The following is a 21,299-nucleotide window of genomic DNA, read 5'->3' on the forward strand; positions in this document are numbered from 1 at the left end:
CTTTCGCCCACTACAGCATGGGGCAGCGGGTCAGACCACCATCTAATTTCGCTGTAAGTTACGGCATTCTGCCCTTTCACAAACATGCACGCACAAAGTAGTTTTCGTCTGACCCAGGGTTTACTATGGCAAAGTGTGCTTTTTGAGACCAAAAATATTTTAACTTTCATCCACGTTTTGGTTTTTAGATTTGCAAGGGCCTTGTAGTTTCCTCAAAACCAAAGTTGAAAAAAACATGACACAACAAACAAGCACTGACAAAGCCAATTCACTGAAAGTCAATATACAAACCCATTGGATTTGCTGGTGTTTTTCGGTAGGATTTGGGTGGAATGCTCAATGTAAGCATTGGTTCTTCACTTTGGTGTTCATCCTTCACTCATCCTGCCCTTGGCATCAGGCCGAAGCAAACATTGCTGTGTGCAGTGGCCCAAGCTGCCGGAAGGCTCCCTCTGTGCTTTTGACCAGCCAGTAAACAGCAGTTCCGGACACTGCATTTGAGAAATGCGTTTGACTCTTTAGGTTTTCTGAAATGATAAGGGTATACAGTGCTTAATTTGTAAAAGGAGAATGATGAATACGTGTGGGAGCCCTTAGCTTTTCTTAGGAGCCTGTCACCAGTGCTTCCTCATGCCAGGGTTTCTGAGTACCATAGTTCCCTAGGCTTGATTCCATCTTTTACCTCTTACTTCAGGTACCCTGCACCTCCTGGCCCTATAACTCACTCTTACTAGTTCTTTTTCCTTCTTGATTTCTCCCTAAAACACTGTTTTCCTATCGTTATCTTATTCCTTCTTCCTTCTAACTCCCTTTTCTTTTTCCCACTCTTTTGGTCTGGATTCAAGGCTGGTGTTGAAAAATAAGCAGCACAGGCTCTAAACAGTAAAGCACTGTCTTCGCATATGATAGTTAAAAGACCACTAGGTTGAGTGTGCAGTGGAATGAAGCACCCCTGGTGCGTGAAGGGCTGGGCTTGCCTCTAGGCACCAGTGTGCGGAGCAGCATACACCGACGTCTGATTTACACCTGCCTTGTTCTCTGTGCTGTAGTCGCAGGCTCTAGTACCTTCCCTCGTCGGGCCTCGTCTGAGGCGCTGTATCATTGCAAATTGACTTTTGCAAAATCCTTTATGTATATTTAATCAACTAAATGCACACGCTCGCGCCAGCTCGGAAAATGGCATTTCGGCTTCTCTGGGCCTAGGTTTGGTTTATTTTTAGGTGCGTGCAATAAAGCCTCGTGGCGTGCGGGAAGGGCCTGGGATATTTGCGGCCTCTGCTACCGTAAGGCCTGTGACTGGAATAGCAAAGGGAGGTGGGGGGAGCTGGTGACTGACTGCTGCGCGCGCTCTTTGAGGGAAGAGCTGGGTTTGTTATGCTTTCTTATGTCAGCGTGACCCCCTGTCATTTCAGCAATCCCTACTGTTATTTATGGGCCACATGATGACGAATAATGTCTTGAAGTCAAGTTTAATGAATTAACCCTTCCTCGAATAATTCTAGCTGGTCAGATCATCTGCGGCAGTCTAACTGGGTCTGTTATCTCACACTTGATGGTTTAATTACCCCTTCGAAATTAAGGTATTGTCCAAATACAAATGGCCGGCGATTGATGCTTGTGAAGCGAGTGTCCCTTGAGAAATCCTAGAAGGATAACTACGAGGTGGCCCTGCGCCAGGAGTGACGCCTTCAGCCAGACTTGGGTTTTAATTCAACAGCTTGTAGGGCAGTCTTCAAATTGTGTCCCAAAAAAAAAACTACAAGCCCCAGAATGCTAAGGTATGCATGAAATCCTGAAGATGTGTCACAGAACACGGGGAGCAGTATCACAATTGTATCAGCTATTTTTATGGCAACTCCGTGTTTCCAAGGGCCAGCAACAAGTGCCGTTGACATCTGCCCCAGAGCTGAACGTGCCGTTGCATTCCAGTGGGCATGGAAAGATCAGCTCTGGGGGAGATCACAGAACCATGTTTGGGGACCTGGGGTGCGTAGAGACGTGTAAAGAAATGTTACCCTAAAAGATGCCATAAACTTTAACATGTGGCAACCCATTAACCCCCCACGGGGTATTTATGGCTACCAGCTCACAAATCACTGCCCTCCTCCTCCCCTGCCAGCGAGGGGTTAGCAAACCAAAACACTGCAGGGGGCTGGGTGAGAGGAGGGGGGTGTTGGCATTACAGAAAGAAACAGGTGGCCGGAGCCCCAAACAACAGTTCAATTGCATACGTGTACTTAAGGCCAAAAAGTGTACAAATTGGAGAGTTCCTTTTCCTGCGGTATCGTGGGCAACTGAAAAATAATGATTTTTTAATGTCATAAATCATAATGTCATTATTTTGTACCTTAGGTTACAGCTTTCACTTTGCCGGGATCCGTAGAGCTGCGTGCTTCCCCGATGTGACGGGAGGGGGTGTTTGTGAGTGTGTGTGTTTTTAACATTGCAGCTTCTGACAGGCTGAGAGACGGGGGCTGCTCTCATGCTAAGAATGGGGGCTTAGGCGGCGGAGGGAGGTGGGGTGAACGGGCGGAGGGAGGTTGCCCTCTTCGGCCTCCATTCACAGCCTTTCAGAATAATTTGCAAACCCCATCCCTGCCTGATTAATATTAACGGGACAATGATTCTGCGATACCCCCCGATTGCAGTTTGTTGGCACTGACGTCACGTACTGCACCAGGCAAAACAAAAAGTAATATTGCACAATTAATGCATCTGCATTGTAACCCTATATGGGTGCCTGGGGCTCTCTCTGGGTTATTGCCGGCTCGGACTTCCTGTTGACGTTTAATAGTAACTGTAAGGATTGAGTTGTAAATTAAGCTGTAGCCTTGTACAGTTCACAGACACACTCTGTTCTAAAGTTAACACCCCTCCCTTATACTGATCTGCAAATGGCGTGCGGCCTTATAACAACAGTGTGTGCCTGTTACTGACATCAAGGCACACAGACTGCACTTGCAGTGAATAGCTACCATGGGGTCCTACGTCGCGTGTTGCATCTCCAATCATTCTTTCATTTTGTTCAAACAGCGCATTGGATTCTGGGGCTTGCAGTTTTACTTCCTCAGTTGTATTTCACGCTCCTACAATTAAAGCATACAGAATACTTCGGCTAAAAGCAGGATGGAGTAGTGAGGTGTGACACATGCCACGGGGCAGTGGCAGCGGTGTTATAGTGTGACAGCGCCACGTCATGGACATTTACCAACACACACACATTGTTGGGCTCTTGCTTCTTTGAAAACGCCGGATGTGTGTTCTTTTTAACCGTGCACGTGCATTGACAAGGGCGGAATTGAAACAGCGTTCACTACTTGGCTGCACCATCACAAAGCACTTTTGTTTGTCGAAGGATCCACGCTAACCCCCTTTCTTTTCTTTTTTCTTTTCTCCTCCCAGTGACCGAACAGCAAGATACTATTATTACTGGCACCTGAGGAAGCAAGTCCTGCAGTCGCAGTGCGTGCTCCGGGAAGAGGCCTACTTCCTGCTGGCCGCCTTCGCGCTGCAGGCCGACTTGGGCAACTTCAAAAGGAACAAGCACTATGGGAAATATTTTGAACCGGAGGCCTACTTCCCCCCTTGGGTAGGGCTCGCTGCACAGATTGTCTAATGATTTCTCCAGCAGGCTTCTTGTTGCTACGTGTCCTTAGCCGTCCCATCTCCTTCTGGTGAAAGTACAGAGTAATATCATAAACAAAACGAAATGTGCCAGGGATCTGACCTGAGTTTGAAGAAATGGTCCACAAGGCGTGAAATAATGTCCTCATATCTTTCACTTTCCCCACAATGAAATAGACCACCAGGGGTTTGAATTGTGATGGAACTCTTGTTAATATAAAATGGCACAGTCTGAAATTCCTGTAAATTGCATTGCGCCTGGTCACTTCGGTCCAGCAGTGTCGTCAACGTGAGAAGCACCCTCTGTCTTACACACGTCATTAAGGTGTCTCCAACTTCTTTTTCTGAAAGTGAAATTGCCCTCTTTTGTATCATTTTAGAACCAAACAGGAAATAGAAAAACAATATAGAGAAGCCAGTGTTGCAGCCCCATTGCCTGCTGCTCTTAGCAGTTGACCTCAGTCTGACCTGTAGTTGTGCACTCTACTGTGTTCCTTTTACTCTACCCACACCAGTATCCATGTCAAAGATTCAGCAATCTTCACTGTGTTTTGTTTGGTCACTGTCATCTCTATTTTTTGAATAAACTCCTTTCAGCAATTTCTACTCCATAGTTTGTCTCCAAACTATTTCAGTGCTTGGACTAGTTGCTTTAATTAAAAATAACCTCTCTCTCCATGGTAGGTAGCAATTCTGTTTACATCTGCACTTGAGAATGTTGCCCTTTGCTGGCATACTCCTGGAACACGTACAAGAAAGCTTAAGGCATACCCACTCCCTTCTGAGCCTTGGCCATCATCATGCTAAACCCACCTCAGTCAGACCAAAAACATACTATCCCCTCCGTTTGTAGCTTTGGCCTCCATCATGCCATGCTCTCTCCAACTGTGGCCTCCCTCATACCATGCACTCACCTGCCATGCCTCCATCATATCATGATCTCCCCAGGTTTGTCCCCGTCACACATGATCTCCCTAGCTGTGGCCTCAATCACACGCTCTCCCCAGTTTTGGCCTTCATCACACATGCCCCAGCTGTGCCCCATCACACATTTTCGCCCCAGCTGTGCCCCATCACACATGCTCATGTGGAGAAGTGTGGCTCAATGGTTAGAGCGGCAGACCCTGATGCAGAGGTCTAGCCCGGGACCAGGGTTCAATTCCCCGCCTCGGCGGGTCTTGAGCTAAAAAATTCCACGGACCTGATAATTCTCGCCTCGGTGCCTATTCCAATCATGGAGTCCCACTCTACAACTCTGGGCAATAGCTTGCTTAATCTCCACAACGGCCCCCACAACGCTAAGGATGCCTGGCCTCCACCTTGGGGGTGCCCAGGAGTGGACACCTCACAGGGAAAGCCAGGATGGGTTCCACAGCGGTATTCGTACAAGCGCCTTGAGACCCTTGCGGGTGAGTAGTGCGCTATACAAGTATCAATTTACAATGCTCTCCCCAGCTGTGCCCCATCGCACATTTTCTTCCCAGCTGTACATATGCTCTCTCCAGCTTTGGCCTCCAGCACACGTGCTCTCCCAGCTGTGGCCTTTTTCATACCCTGCTCTCCCCAGCTGTGCCCCCAACACACATGCTCTCTCCTGCTTTAGGCTTCATCACACATGCTCTCCTCAGCACTGGCCTCCACCATACCCTGCTTTCCCAGTTGTTATTTATTTATTTATTTATTCAACTTATAAAGCGCACTATCACCTTACAGGCATCCTGGCGCTAAGTTGTGGCTTCCTCATGACATGCTTTCCACAATCGTGGCCTCCCTCATACCATGCTCTCCCTAACCGTCGCCTCCTTCATACCATGACTCATCTGCCATGCCTCCATCACACCATGCTCTCCCCAGCTGTGGCCTCCATGACACATGCTCTTCCCAGCTGTGGCCCTAATCATTCATGCTTTCCTCAGCCCTGGCCTCCAACATACATGCTTTCCACAACAGTGGCTTCCCTCATAACATGCACTTCCCAAATGTGTCCTCTGTCAAATCATGCTCCCCCAAACCATTGCTTCCATCCTCCCATGATCTCTCAAGCCGTAGCCTCCATCATACCGTCCTCTCTTTGCTGTGGCCTTTCTCATACCATGCTCTCTCCAGCTGTGGCCTCCCTCAAACCATGCTCCCCCGAACCGTGGCCTCTCTCATACCATGCTGACCCCAACCCGGGCCTCGGTTATACCATGCTGTCATCAGCTTTGGCTTCCATCACATGATGATCTCTCCAGCCATGGCCTACGTCAGGCAGCTGAAAATAGGTGTGTCTTTGAGAGTTAGGCGGTACTGCCTTAGTTTTAGTTGAACAGCCACTCAGCCTGTGCCAGACCTATTTGCACAAAAATAATCAGATCCAAAACCTCTGCTTGTCTATGCCTAGTGGACTTTCATCAATTTTCTATGCAGTAGATCAAGATGACACTTCATACACCAGACCTACCCCCTGCACATTTGTAGAGGCTGTCACGCAGCGGGTGCTTAACTCTACACAGGTTATAGCTGTAGTTGATTTTAAAGACCACTACGCATATCACAACAGGACAGTAAGGAATCTAGAACCAAGCCAAGCCATACATTTGTGAATCAACTGAAGAAAGGAATGTTGTACAAGAGGTGTTCTAATAATCCCCATGGTGTCCACGCAGGCCTGTTTGGCAAGAGCCAAGAAGCAGGAGAAACTGAGCCCCCAGAGCCAAAGTTTGATCAAAAAGGGCACAGCCAGCATTATTACACAAGAAAGGTACTGGACCACATGTTGATGTTACGAAACAGAATGAAGGATCCCTAGAGTTAAATTTGTGGCAAAAAACACATTTGCTAGCAGGCACGATGCAAAGGCCACGTCTTTTCAGTAGAACAGAAAAAGTAGGAATGACGCTACAGTATTACAGTCAGATCATATTTGTTGCCACCCTGATTTCTAGATGTGCGCTCAGTCCCATATGGCCACTAGAACCCACAGTGTATGGTACATAAAGGGCTGCATTGCAAAGAAGGGCCCTCTCTATCCTGTGACACCCTCCCCTGTTGCCCCACTGCACCGACATCCTAGCTGACAAGCTGGTAATTAAATAGACAGAGCTGTTCATTTCCCATTATCATCTCCATCACATGGGTTGAAATTCACTTCCATTTCTGCTGCCAACATCATTCTGCTGTGTCGTTTTTCAAAGGTGAAAACCGGTGTTCTCGTATTTTGATGATCATTTGTCACTTTTATCTAAATCCTTCCCATCTCATATTGTGCCTTCTTCCCCACCATATTACACATTGGCCTATTTCAATCCACTGGTGCTGCCAATTTGTGCTTAATATGACAGAGTGAAAAGCCCCATTGCACCACACACAGATGTGCTACACAGAATGCAGCCTTCTTGAACCTCAGAGTTTAGGAACAGCAGGTGAGAAAAGGGAATGCCCCACATACTTTCTTGTGGCTGATCCCATTCTTGCAAACTGCAAGCAACAGCCTCATTCTGCTAAATAGGACCGTTTTCTGATGAATACTTTTAACCACAGTTTCCTAGCATTTAGAATTTCTCAAAGTACCAGGCTGGATTTAGATATTTTCCCACCAGTGCTCCAGCGTGCTGCTAGGTCGTGCTCTGCTGCTCTGCATTGGCTTCGTTCTGCCCCGGACTTGACAGAGTTTAGCCACATATAAATGCTACCCCTGAACGCCAGCATCCTTTCCCTTCTTTTCGTGCCTTCAAGTATGGATCTGGATTCCACTTTTTGTTGGTTTTTGGCAAATTTCTAGTCTAATCCAGTATGCAATGTTACGATGTTCACCTATAAGTATAGGGTTCAAACCATGACGTGATAGTTAGAAACAGATGTCGGTAATGAACCCACATGAGGTGCGCCTTTGGTGTCTGGGCTCGAGGCACCACTCCAAGTCATGCTACCTGTGTGCCCTCATCCACCCGAAGGCGATCTTATATCATGAAGCGAAGCAGTATGTCGCTGAATATCGAAAGAAGTCACTGATGGCATGTAAATCTTGCTTTGAGTCGTTGGCCTGGACCCGATCCTGCTCTCAAAGTCAGTAGTGAGACAAATCTTCTTTGTAGCTGGAATCAAGTCCAACCTCATCCCGCCACTCTCTGTCAATAGAGAAGTCGCAAGAGCGTCAAGATTCTAATCGGTAACGCTCCCAATCCCCACTTGAGGAGCTGATTCTGCAATTGATCCCGATCCACCCTGAGTCTTCCAGGCCATCGGCAATGGCTCAGCAAGTTGAGATCTTTAAGAAGCCATGCTGCATATGTTTGTCACTCTCATTCAATAAAGCCCTAACAGATACTATGATGGGTACCTTGTCTAAGCTTTGATCTTGCCCACCAGTGAAGAGCCAGGTGGCAAGATGTAAAGCACACCTGATTTCCTGATGCAGCATCATACTCCAGAGAGTCTGGTGGTCATGCTTCCACCAGCAACATGAACCCTATTTTTTTCTTTATGACTCTTCCTGAACAGGAGTCTGAGGGGATTGAGGCATAAGGGAAACAAAGTTCGCTTCGGCCATCTTTGCCTTGAGATCTGTCAACGTGGTTTGCCTACTAGGAAGATTAACCCACGCCCTGTGGGACATGGAGTGTGAGATCTTGCCAGCATTTCTGAAAGAATTTAGGGCCTATCTCGCTCAAACCATTCGTGATGGTCAGGGATGTGGTCAAATGCATAATTTGTGCCAGCCTAGGTACTATACGATCAATTGCTTGGGCTGAGCATGCAGCGCCAGTGTGGTGCTGCACCGTGCGTGGATGTGGCCCACAGGGTTTTCAGGAGATTTGCAGGCTTCCCTTATGGATATGCCTTTTGTTAGATCTCACCTAATTGATGAAAAATCTGACCGCTCTTCGAACCGTTTTAAGAAGAGCTATTCTTCAGCACATTATTTAGGCCTTTTCACTCCTTCCAGACAGTTTTTCCACCAAGTGCGTTCTTTCCAAGCCTATGCAAGTAAGCTCGCATACAAACAGTGCCAGGTGCTTCTGCAACAGTCACCCCAGTTCTTTTGTGGCTGGGGACAGGTATCAACCAGTCACTTTGCAGGTGCCCAAGGGCACTGATCTTTTAAGTACGCCTCCTCTGCATTACCAGCTGCCAAGATGCTTTAGATTGTTCTTTGCAACACATACCCATCCCATGGAAGACACATTCCAACTCTTTGTCCCAGGGTGACCATCCATCACATCTAACAGATGGGTCCTCCAGATCACTCAGCAGAGCTATACCCTTCCATTCCATTATGATCCACAGTAGCTTCCTCCTTCACCAGAACTGCTCTCCGGTGAGCACCTTTGCCATTGTGCTGCAAGAGGTGCAAACTCTAGTGTCCAAGGAGGGCAGCACACTCTTTCAGACTCAATATTGACTCTATCTTGGGTTCAGATAAGCTTCATGGACGTGAATAGAGGGCACTGTTTGTAGCCACACTCCTATGTAAAGAGTCAAACATTTTAGACATATGTAGCACATGACAATGAATACAGTAAAAACAGGGCTTGGTACAACAAGTGTACCTCCTGCACTAAGTTGTAGTAATATTTAGAAAAACTCTCAGTTAGGATGCTTGGGCAGCCACTAGTAATGAGGGTTTTCGTTATCGATGTATTAACCCATCACTTCCAAAATGCAGATGGCAGTCTCGAAGCAATGAAATAATCGTGCACAAGATCTTAAGGTGATAAAAGTTGAACCCAAAAGCACATTTAGCCTCAGAAATCTAAGAATAGTCAGCATCACTTTGGAATGGAAGGTATTCCACCTCTTTGACCAGGGAATTCCAATCCTATATAAAAATTACAAACTCCTCATAACCTCCTGAATGCCCATACTTGCAGCACCATACCCATAATACATTTCGTTAGACATTTATGGCTTTTACCAACCTGCTGTAGCAGAGTTGTTTTCCAGCCTCGTGGGATAATCCAAGCGTTTTAACACAGGGTTCTACTTACATACAATGCCCAGCAAAGAACATGTATGGCCTCATTTGTCATCTTCAAATAAATCAGAGGTTAAAATATTGAGTCACAAATTCCTTTGCCACTGGGATTTACCTCCCAATTTCTAATTTTCTCCAAATATGGGAATCAGAGAGGGAAACAAACTTCTTTGCACATCTAATAATACCCATTTTGTGCAATGTTTCTCTATCTTCTTATAGGTGGTGAAAAGCAGTGTTGCAACTGTGCGAGCAAACGTTAATTACTCACAACTCATAACTGGTGCAAAATGCATTAATAGGCGCAGGAATCCCTTTTACCTTATTTTACATTTTTTACCATTCTCTAACTGATTCCAGAACTGGCTATCACTCTTTTCCCACTGTCGATTTTAACGTACTACTTACTATAAAATTCAAAAGTGGGGAACATCTTTGAAAATATAAATTGAGGGTGGTAACTCATGGGCCTGATTATGAGTGGTTCAGTTAATTCCGACCAATGTGCAAACCACTGTTTATGCATGGGCTGAAATTACGGGTTTCAAGGTATTTAATGTATCCAATAATTATCAAATGCATTACATACCTCAAGCTTTGTTAAATTACGGCAGGTCTAACCTGCCGAAATGAACAGGGCAAATGTGTACCGATATTTACCATACCATGCAGATTTTTTGTGCGCTAAACACCAAAACCCGCATATTATTCCTCACAAAATCATAATAGGTGCTATTTATCGCACCTGATAAATAACATACCATGTGGTATTTTTATTTATCCGGTGTGCTAAATAGCGCATATATTCATAATAAGGGCCTTAGTAGAGGGCTGTTGCTGTCTGAAAACTTAGTTTTAAAACTTTGAACTTTAATTGAGCTTGTAATCCCATCTACAAAATTCAAACCATCTTAAACTTAACATTTGAGGAACCATGATTAATGACAAAATTTATATGAAATCTATAAGAAGTTTATATGAGCATGAAGGTATCCCACATATTGAAAGATGTGTTAGCCCAGAAACAGAGCAGGTGGGTCAGTCACTGACATGTTGATTCATTGCAACAGGTGATCAAGAAGAGGGGCAAAGACTACATCCTCAAGCACATTCCGAACATGCACAGAGATCAGTTCGCACTGACGGCATCTGAAGCACATCTCAAGTACATCAAGGAGGGGGCACTCTTGGATGACGTGGCGGTTCACTACTACAGATTGTACAAGGTAGGACTGTCGTCTTAATGATACATGTTTCTTAGCCTATGGGATGGCACACACTCTGCTGGTTTGTGAAGTCTTCAGTTAACGTGTTGTTAAATTGTGCTACTGCAACCTTCACAGCTATTGTATCATTGCTTTGTGTCCTTCTCATTGATCCACGGTACCTCCTGCCAAAACAGTACCTGCGATGCTGCTCATGAAAGTACTACATCATCGTCACTAGCAAACACAAAAAACCTGTGACATGCACATTTATGTTCTATGTAGAGAAGGCTTACTTAACAGCTCTTAGTTTCATGAATCTCACAATCCATTTAGCTATTTTTGTGTCAATTTCCAAAGACTGGATAAATGTGAGATAACATGTGTTGCATTGGGTCAGTCGTTTGTGCAGTAAACTCCCTCCACTGGCATGCATGCCCATATTATCCAACAGTGTTTTGTCTTGCTACTTGTTTCTGTATTTCAGCATTTAAAAGAACACCTTCCACGGGCAGAATTCAGAGCTGGGTAAAACGTAAATTAGAAGGCTTGCTAAGAAAAACATGCAACTACTTCTCTCTCACACACACACTCAGATACTCTAGCTCGCTCTTTTAGGTCTGAAGTGAGCCAATACCATTTGAATTTAGAAAAATGATGTGCATATTAGACTTTACTTATAGGGCCTTTCAGCCAGTACTCTTCGTCCACTGATATTTTTTGGTGTCATTCACTTTTCTTTTTGTTTTCCCCATTACAGCATGAAGCATAGGGCCATGAGTCAGCACACTTCATTGATAGGCTAACTTCCCTTTGATTGTCTCCTTTCAGCGCTTTCCGAAGAGGCACATCAGCACACAAAGTAGTTCTCAGCAGTGCAGGAGCTGCTCTGGCAATGTCTGCTTTTGTTTATCCTTTTTTTTTTAATTTTGTCAATGGTCCAGCAGCTCCCTGAATTATAATGTTTTACAAAAACCATGACAAGTATTGCGAAATCTAGAAGTTTGGCTGCCAGCATCAGATCTATTGACTTTGCGAATGCCTTTCGTGCAGGGAATTGAAGCACTCTGTCTCTAATGGGTATTAAAGGCAAAAACATTTAATTTGAAAGAAATGGTTGAGGGAACAAACATGCTGTGATATCATGTCCTTTTGAAAAGGAGTGCATTTCGCATTTAATGGTGGACAGGGTTGCATCATTTTGAATGTTTTGCCCATCCATCACCTCTGCAAATGTTTCTTCTTCCTGTTCTGCCTGGAGCAAGACACATTATTTTTATACAACCTCTTCGGGATATAGAAACAATTATGCAAACAAAAAAGCATGTCCTTGGAAAAAAGAAGCTTCAAATTTGTAGTTGTGTTTCTTCTGTCTTCCAAGGACTGGAATACACACCCAGCCCCAGGCTAGGCAGTTTTCCTAGCCCTTAAAGTGCCCTTTTCTAATGATATTTACAAGCCAAAAAGGTTTTTATAGTTGTAGAGGCTTCTATTCGCTTGGCCCAAAATAGAGAGTCCAAAGAAACACTGGACTTATGAGGCTGTTGCCTTCTTCTCTCATCTTAAAGTAGTCTTTAGTTTTCTAGAAACCCTAAACTAGAGACAAATAAGTCCCTCAGCAGCACAAAGCAGCTGGAATGGGTACAGCCATGACAAGTGTTTACAATATAGTGGCATTTTCAGTTTTAGAGTCCTAAAAGGAGAGGCAAGATCTGCACCATATGGGTACAGAACTACTTTGACGTCAATAAGTGGATCATGATATCAGTTCAATGAGCCTACAGTGGCCCCCCGACACAGATAGCAGGAGAAGGAGACAAACATATCTGGAAGTGAGCAGCAGGAACTCGGATAACTATTGTGCATCAACATTTCTTATCAGTTCATTTGACAAAATCACATGAGAACAACATCTAGAGATTCCAGGACAACCTAACAGATTACCTCCTCTCTGGACTACTGTGCCTCATGTTCATGTCTAAAGACTCCTGTGTTAAAATGGCCCATTATATTTTGTGGAAGGTGTTCTTTCAAATCAGTCTGCAGAAGCGTCCCCATTCCAGTCCAAGAACCACAAACACTATATCTTGAATGTCTGGTTAATTATAGAGCTTGGAATGTGACATTTTCTCCAATCTTTTCAGTTTTTCTGGTACTAATATTTTGAACAGTTATTCCCATTTAAAGTTATAACCATGACTGAAGTGTATGTTTGTTTGTCTGCATGTATGACGGTTGTGTTTGTTAGTCAGTTGGGTTACTGTTTCATACTTAAGTTTCACACTCTCTACCTTGAGCTGGGCTTTGACTGCTTAACCAAGTTAGTCAGGAGAGTTAAGGTGTCATTAATTAGAGATCCAACATTCCAGCTTAAATATAGTATCTTGAATCTCCAATATGTAGGGAACACCAGCAGTATCATCCTTGATACCCCTAGGGGTTCTCTGCAACTTCAGGATATGAACAAAAGCTTTAATTAGCATCTAGTGGTGGGATCTGAGTCTAGTCCTCATTAAACATCCTATTACGCTCTATAAGTTTCAGGAAAACTCTTGTAACTGTAAAATGCAATAATATATGTGGAATCCGAGTGTTTCCTCATGAAGATGGATTGTTGAGAAGGGATAACAAGCCAGCCTTGTGGAACTCTCTCAGGGAGGCAGAGCTGTGTTTCTGGAGCTAAGTAGTACCATTTTCTCAGCGACCCCTCTTTGAAGCACTCTCAACCCTCCAGCATTGCAATATGTAAAATCTCTGGTCTGTCGTGGAAAGCGAGTGGAACTAGCGAAGACATTGAAGTATCAAGAGTATTAGTAGTAAAAGCCCCTTAAATGTGCATGTGCTAAACTTGAATCGGAGGTGCACAAGGTCCACGATGTGGAGAAGGAGGCAGGTTTATTTGACCATTTGCCTCAGTAGCAGTAAAGGAATCGTGGAATTGGGTACCACTGAGGAGAAGATAGATGTGTGCAGCAATGAAAGAGGTACTATTTGATGCTAAGACATGATTGTTGGACAAGATACCCCATAGAGTCAACAAGACTTTGAAGCCCAGCTCCATATCTCATCTTAGACCAGGGCCTTTGCGTCCTGGTCAGTAAAGAATACATGTAACCTCATGTATGATACTTTTGTGCCATCCATTCAGTGTCGGGACACCTGAAAGTAACTGACAATCTCCACTAGCCAACAGTCGCCCTTTCGTTTTCACTTCAGTAGGTTGCTGTAAATATGTGAATCTCTTCTTCATTTATTGATGAATTTCCAGTCCTTTTAAATGCTGCTTTCTTGAGAATTTGAGTGCTAAACCATTTCAGATATTGTTGCATTTTATGGACCCCACCTTTATATAATTAGATCTATATTCTGTGCTTATTGTTTTATGAGAACGTTTTAGTGCAATTGCCTTCAATTGTGTAAATGTTGTGATTTCATTTATCCATGTTATTTTATAAGATGTTTTGATACATTTTGAATGGTTAAATGACGTATCATAACAAAACCTCATATGGTACATTCAGAGCTAATGGATTCCTAATCACTGTACCGAAAACATTGATCTACACCAAACACAAGCAACATCACACAAAGTTCACATTCTTTTACATTGGTCGCGTTAATCCATCCATCATTCTTCCCTACTCCGTTATCTAGATGTTGCAAGATTAAACAAAACGCATAAATCTCTCACCTGCTGCGGTGGAGACAGGAGTGACCTATTTATCCCTTGTATTGTACATGGATGTGGAGGGCATAAGGCTGTGGCTGCTGGGTTCTTCACTCATATTATGCAGGGCTAGGTAGCATGCCTTGGGACACAGTAATTCACAAATCATAAAGTCCCAGGTTTCCCACTTGCGGAATTTAAATTGTGCTTTGCCCACTGCTCATCATTCACTGTCCCAATGGTGAGGCATTTGAAAACAAAAACTGCAAAAAGCACATTTTCCAAATTGGGAGACAGCTCTGGGTGTAGTGCCCGCTAATTGGTTCCAGAATGCCTCTTAGCTTGTTGACCTGGCAGAGTGTGCAGCCTATCATGCCTCCCATGGTAGTTTCATGCTGACATTATACATTTTGTGAACACCGTGGTTTAAACTATGTTGAATGTGCTGATTTTAAAAAATGTGAAACTAGCGTCTGGTAACTTTTGAAACCTATTCTCAGACAACAAAAGGTAGCTTTCCTCATCGTGATTAGAATCGTATTGAAGCAGCGCTACATCTTTCCTCTTTATATGTTCCTGCCCTGAAGGTGGAGTTTACAATATATTGGGGCCGATTAGGATTGCGTTTTTTCCGCATCCTCCGGGCCGGCGGAAGTGTCCGCCGGCCCGGAGGATGCGGAAAACCCGCTGCGGAGCCTTCAAAGACCCCCCGCCAGATTAGGATGGCTGGGGGGTCAGGAAGCTTTTCCTCCGGGTCCCCTTCCTACCGCGGCGGAAAAGCTCTAACATGGCTGGCGGTGTCTATCAGACACCGCCAGGCATATTAGGATGTTGGTGGTCCTATGTCTTTCCACGGCGGCATTTCCGCCGTGGAAAGGCATACAGTCTTTTCTTTGGGGGCCCGTTGCGGACCCCCATGGGTGAAGCGGGGTGGGGGGTGCACATGGGTGCCTTTGCGTGCACGAAGCGGCAGGCACCACGCGGTGCCTGCCGCTTTGTGCATGCAAATGCACTGCTTTAATTTTTAACATTGCGGCGGGTGCTGCTTCAAGCAGCACCCGCCGCAATGTTAAAAATACAGGATGTGACCGCCAGGGTGGCGGTCAAATACTAATTTGCACGGAGGGACCGCCGCTGCCCCTGCGGACGGTCCCACCTACTCTGGGGTGGTGGACGGACGCAGGTCCGTCCGCCATCCTAATCTGCCCCTATGTTCGGTTCATATATTGCCTTTTAACTTGCAATAAAGTACCAAGGAGTGCGGGGGATCTGCAAGAGGTTTTTAGAGTTTTTCAGCCCAGCCTCTTTTCCTTAAACTGTAAGGCACGAAATATTTACCTAATTTGCCCCCAACTCATTGAATGTAGAGAACGTCAGCAAGGATCAATTGCTATATTTTTCTAAAGTGTTTTAATAAGAGAGAAACACGTGTCATGAGTTGTTTGTACCGTTCTGTAAAGATTGTGCTTTCAGAAATATGCAGTATTATTTGTGTAGTTCAACTGGTTAAAAAGAACCAACTACATTGACCAGCATTCCACAGTAGACGCATGGAAACAAGGCTACTTATTCATTGCCTGGAGGAGGTTACACCTTTTCAGGAAGGGTACACAATTTTGCCTGTTAGAGGCTCACACCTGAAAATATACTTTTTACGCTACTGATAAGAGTGAGTGTAGCTGTCTTCGGTTATTTTTTTAGAGAAAAACACTTCTCCCAGTAAATGTCAGACAGACACCTTTAGTCTCTGTCCACCCATTTTCATACTTAAAAATCATTTCATTTCAACAAAGGCTGCTGACGTCTTCACCTATACTTTGCTTGATAAAGAGTATCAAGCAAAGTATAGGTGAAGACGTCAGCAGCCCCCTTGCTGAACATCTGAACACAGGTTTTTATTTTCGAGGTGGCACAATATGTTTTGACAGCATGGTGTAAAGAGAGCTTTGGTTCAGAAAAATATTAAAGCTGATGCTAGCTCCATTTTCTATTTTGGTGAACTAATACATCATAAAAGGTATCTGTATGCACTGGCAAGACATTTAATGTATTAAACTAAGCACGGGCAAAGGATTTATGTTATTAAATTTGGCCTTAACCTATGCAAGAACCAAAGTCTTCTTTTGTTCAGAAGCTCCAGAGCTGTGAGTTAGTGTTTGAAAAGTAGTTGTGTGGACACAATTGACAGCGCTTTGTGGAGCACATATAATACTATAGTCACCAGCTGCAGAAGTGGTGTACATAAATCAGTTTGTGACCATCACAGGTTCAAATAAACATTCAAGCACATGCGTGTCCACAAGAAATGTAAGAAAAGACATTCTCTCTGTAGGCGGTCATATGGGTCCCAGTGTGAGCCTGCGGTCCCTACCGACAGCACTTGTATGTGGCCCCTTCTTCTGAAGCAGCATGTTTGAACAGGCTATGTGGAGCTCATTAGGTAAAGCATTGAAGCAAAAACAGAAGCTATAAATCCTCTCAAACTCTTTGCCTGGTTATTTTGACCTCCTACTCACAACATAATTAGGCTGGACAGAGTCCTGAAACTGGGGGGTGGCCTAGCCTGTATTCATAGGAACACATTTTCGATTTCTCACTTGAAGTCCCCTTCGCTCTCCTCCTGTGATTACCTTTGTCTCAGTATCTCAAGTAATAACCTGCAGATTTGCAAACTTCACACTTTTTATCACCCCCGGGAGACAATCTCCCCTTTATTGATCAACTAATGGAAGTCATCTCTGGCAATGTCGACTCAGCTGTGTCCAAAATCTTCCTTGGTGACTTCAACCTTCATTGGTCTAATCCCAATGACCAGGCGGTATCCTGCCTTAAAAGCATATGCGAATGATCATAAGCTGATCCAGCACTGTGACCAACCAACTCGAATAAAGGAGAAACGCTAGATCTCATTATCTCAAAAGGGCAGACCATCACATTGGATACTATTACCCCTTGCGATTGATCCGACCACCATTGCATCCTCTTCTATATTAACAGGGAGGTGTTGATGAGGAAGACTCAGCCAACGAAATCAAAGATCTAGAAAAGGACCTCAGATCAATAAACGCAACTGAACTAGCAGCCCACTGCAAATCTGCCCTCTCCGCCCAAGCTGACTCGGTTGATGTTCAGTTACTCACTGACTCCTACAATTCGACCATCTCCAACATCATGGATGACATTGCACCTTTACAATAAAAACGCTTCAACAAAAATATCCAAACCATGGTACAACGACAATATAAACACGGAACACCGCAACCTTAGGGCAGCCGAAAGCTCCTGGAAATCCAAACCCTCCTTGGAACAACCAAAACTCCTTAGAGATGTTAGGAGATTCTATAACAAACAAATCAAGAGCGCCAAAGCAGACTATTTCAGAACAACTCGATCAAGCTGCAAACCAACCCAAGAAACTTTTCAAATTGGTCAAACAGCAATCAGTGGCACTGATTTCGGAGTCATCTCACCTTCATGCAATAATCTTGCTGCTTTCTTCAATGAGAAATCAAGACGCATCACCATTGAACTCGCCTCTAAGAAGGCTCTACCGCCATCCCTTGACCTCTTAGAGAAGCGCAAACCTATTAGTCTGATAACCAAAAACAATGAGTCATGGTGCTCCTTTACCCCATTCAGTGAAAAAGACATCAACAAGATTCTTCAGAATATCAGTCTATCCAGCCACTTCATTGAACTGTTGCCCTCGGCCATCTTCAAAGAAATTAAGAATGTGCTCATCCCCACCTGGACAAGGATTGTAAATGCCTCTCTAGCACAAGGCATGATCCCAGACTGTCTAAAAGCAGTTCAGATGTCACCTATACTAAAATAATGCAGATACAACCAACCTCAATAATTTCCGACCTATCTCCAACATCCCTACACTAGCCAAACTACTGAAGAAATGCATACAGTCCCCACTTTGTGCTCAAATAGGGAATTTCCAACTACTAGAACAACATCAATCCAGCTTCTGGAGGGGGCACAGTACCGAATTGGCTCTCACGCACATTATGGATGACATTTTAAAAATGCTTGACCAACATGATTCCATCCTCCTTGACCTCTTCACTGCATTTGACAGTTAATCACGACAACCTCCTATCCATTCTGAAGAACAGGATGGGTTTCTCGGGTCTGGTGTTACAATGGTTCGCCTCCTTCCTCCACCACAGATCACAAAGAGTCGAGGCAAACCACTCCCTCTCCCAGCCCTCTCCAGTAATCATGGGTGTCCCCTAAGGGTCCGCCCTATCTCCTAACCTCTTCAACCTTTTCTTGGAACCTCTAGCTAGATCACTAAATTCCACGAACATTCTCTACCATATGTACGTGGACGACACACAACTTTATTTGAAAATGTCATCCCCAGGTTAACAACATCTCACTCAACCCTACCCTTCAGGCCACACAAAACTGGTTAACTGAGAACCATCTACTACTCAACACTTCCAAAACTGAATTCCTTCTCTTCTCTCCCCCAAACCACATCCCCAAGCTAGACCTTTGGCTGAATCACCTCACGGCCTTCAACTGCACCCCCTCATCATTGACTCAGCCAAATCTCTCAGAATCACCCTGGACAAGCACCTGAATATAAAAAATCATATCGTCGATGTGTGTAAGGGAGCTAACCATCTGATGAGGACCCTGAGAAGCATCAAACCATTCCTGCCACAAAATGATTTCAAGCAGGTGGTCCAAGCACTGGTCTTGCCAAGACTAGACTACAGCAGAGCTACACTCTGTGGCCTTCCCAAATACACCCTGGCTCCACTAAGGGCATCACTGAACGCTGCGGCCAGACTGGTCACAGGTACCAAACTAAATGAGCACATATCCCCAGTTCTAAAATCTCTAAATGGTTACCTTACGAGGCTCGAATTCAGTTAAAGATGGCCATTCTTACGCACAAAATCCTGCATTTCAAAACTCCCAGGTACCTAGCGCAAAAGCTTGAATTATTCTGCGGTGGGAGAGCCTCAAGAAGCGCTAGCACTTTCAGCCTGAAACCACTGATCCTTAGCAAAAAGAGAACGTGTCACTGAGCTTTCTCTGACGTGCCCCAAAGATATGGAACTCTCTTCCACCGTAAGTATGCAGAATCTCCTCAACGACTTCTTTCAAACTGGAAGCCAAAAGATTCCTAATTGACAAACTTCTACCCTAATCTGGGCTAGGTCCATTGGCTCGAAATCATTGATCCGATAACCACTGTTCCATCATGTGATGCTGATCTTCTTTACCACATTGTGTGCCCCCTTCGTAGCCCGCTATATACCTGCTTTTTGTGTCACTCTCCCTTGTATCATCTGTCTGTAAATCATGCGATTATTCATGTTGTGTATTCTTACTTGATGTAGATATTGGGTTTTTGCTGTGAAGCTAAGGCACCCCCTTGTTACTTTAGGGTTCAAGAGGAGGGGAAAAAAAACAAGGCAAACTATAAGAAATATATCCTCTTGTCAAACCCAATAGATTTACATCAGGCAATAGCTCTGTTCTAGTCGCTTATGTGTACGGCACAAATACAAATAAGGACATAAGTTATATCTTTCAAATGATTTGAATTTATTTTGTACAAAAATATTTTTTCATCTTAAAAAAGAAAGAACAGTTCATTTTTCAGTATACATGATTATTTTCCAATATCACAATATTTTTCTATAAATATCAAAAGTTAGAGATCCCCACAAACACAACAGAACATAGTAAAATTGTAATCACAAATCATACTCTCATGTACACTACCTTATCAATCACACTACTCACACACACTAACTCACACGTAACACTTTTTCAAAGGAAAAAGAAAAAACAAAAGGAAGGCACATCTGATCTGGTCTGAATTGAATAGCCATATTCATATAAGGGACATTATTTCATCCTCTTAGTTTTCTGAGGCTTTCTTTTAGTTTTTTCTCTTGGGATGTGTCTCTCAGATGTGCAGAGGTGGCCTACGTACGTTTCGGTGACTCGATATTTATATCACCTTCATCAGGGCCGAAGAAAGAAAAACAATATCCACAGAGAAAAGTGGGGAGTCTAAATATCTGAAACAAAATAGATACAAAATATTCAGTTTTTACTGTGCTGTACACTGGAATCCACACTAATATATATCACACTTAGGAATTATTTCTGTGCTAGCTAATTGGCAGTTGACAACCCAGGACGTTTCCTACATTGAAAGGACTGAATTTAAAAGAAATGAAGAGGAATAGCCACTGTGAATAGAAATGAAAATAGGTAAGAATACCTTTCCTAAATTTTCAAACAAATAAAAGAAAAAAGAAAAAGAGTATAGATATGTGTGAAGAAAAGTTCAACCATCACTATAACGTCAAAAGTATTTATATAGAAGCCTACATTGTGGGTTCCTGGTAGAGGAATCAGGAAATAAATCTTAGTAAGGGATCATGAGATGTCCCAGTTCAAACGATGGCAGGGACGTCCTTATAGGTAAATATCTGAAAAGGAGCAAAGCTGTCTGTAAAACATGCAACTATTCTGCACAATGTTAAAGTGCATACATTCTGTCAACCACCCTTACTTACAATAGAGGGCTGAAGGCTGTGTCTATAAAATCTTGTTAGGGTAAATCAAGCGTCTACGTTTCACATAACTTCTCAGCGAGAAGGAAGAATATGTTGTCATATGTCCTACGGAGGAATAACAGGCTCGGATCACGTATGTTTAACAATACAAGAGATTCTGAGACCAGATAATATAAAGTTATACAATGCTCAACGCTTACCATTATTATATGTGTTAGGGACTCAAGTAGATCAATTTTTCTGTTAGTTTCCTCCAAGCCTGTGTCAGCCCATTTTTCTAGGTCGTA

At 43.9% G+C, this 21,299-nt stretch overlaps 1 protein-coding gene across 3 annotated transcripts in view; it reads left to right on the forward strand.

Moving 5' to 3' along the window:
• FRMD6 (FERM domain containing 6) overlaps positions 1–21,299 on the forward strand; it is a 263,580-nt gene that overhangs the window by 146,069 nt on the left and 96,212 nt on the right. For all 3 annotated transcript variants that reach the window (XM_078659739.1, XM_078659738.1, XM_078659740.1), the window contains exons 6-7: positions 3,403–3,589; positions 10,651–10,806. In XM_078659739.1, the coding sequence (XP_078515865.1) occupies positions 3,403–3,589; positions 10,651–10,806 (343 nt within the window). The remainder of the gene's footprint in view (positions 1–3,402; positions 3,590–10,650; positions 10,807–21,299) is intronic.

This window comes from Lissotriton helveticus, chromosome 9 (genome assembly GCF_964261635.1).
Source record: "Lissotriton helveticus chromosome 9, aLisHel1.1, whole genome shotgun sequence".
In the NCBI taxonomy this organism is placed as follows: domain Eukaryota; kingdom Metazoa; phylum Chordata; class Amphibia; order Caudata; family Salamandridae; genus Lissotriton; species Lissotriton helveticus.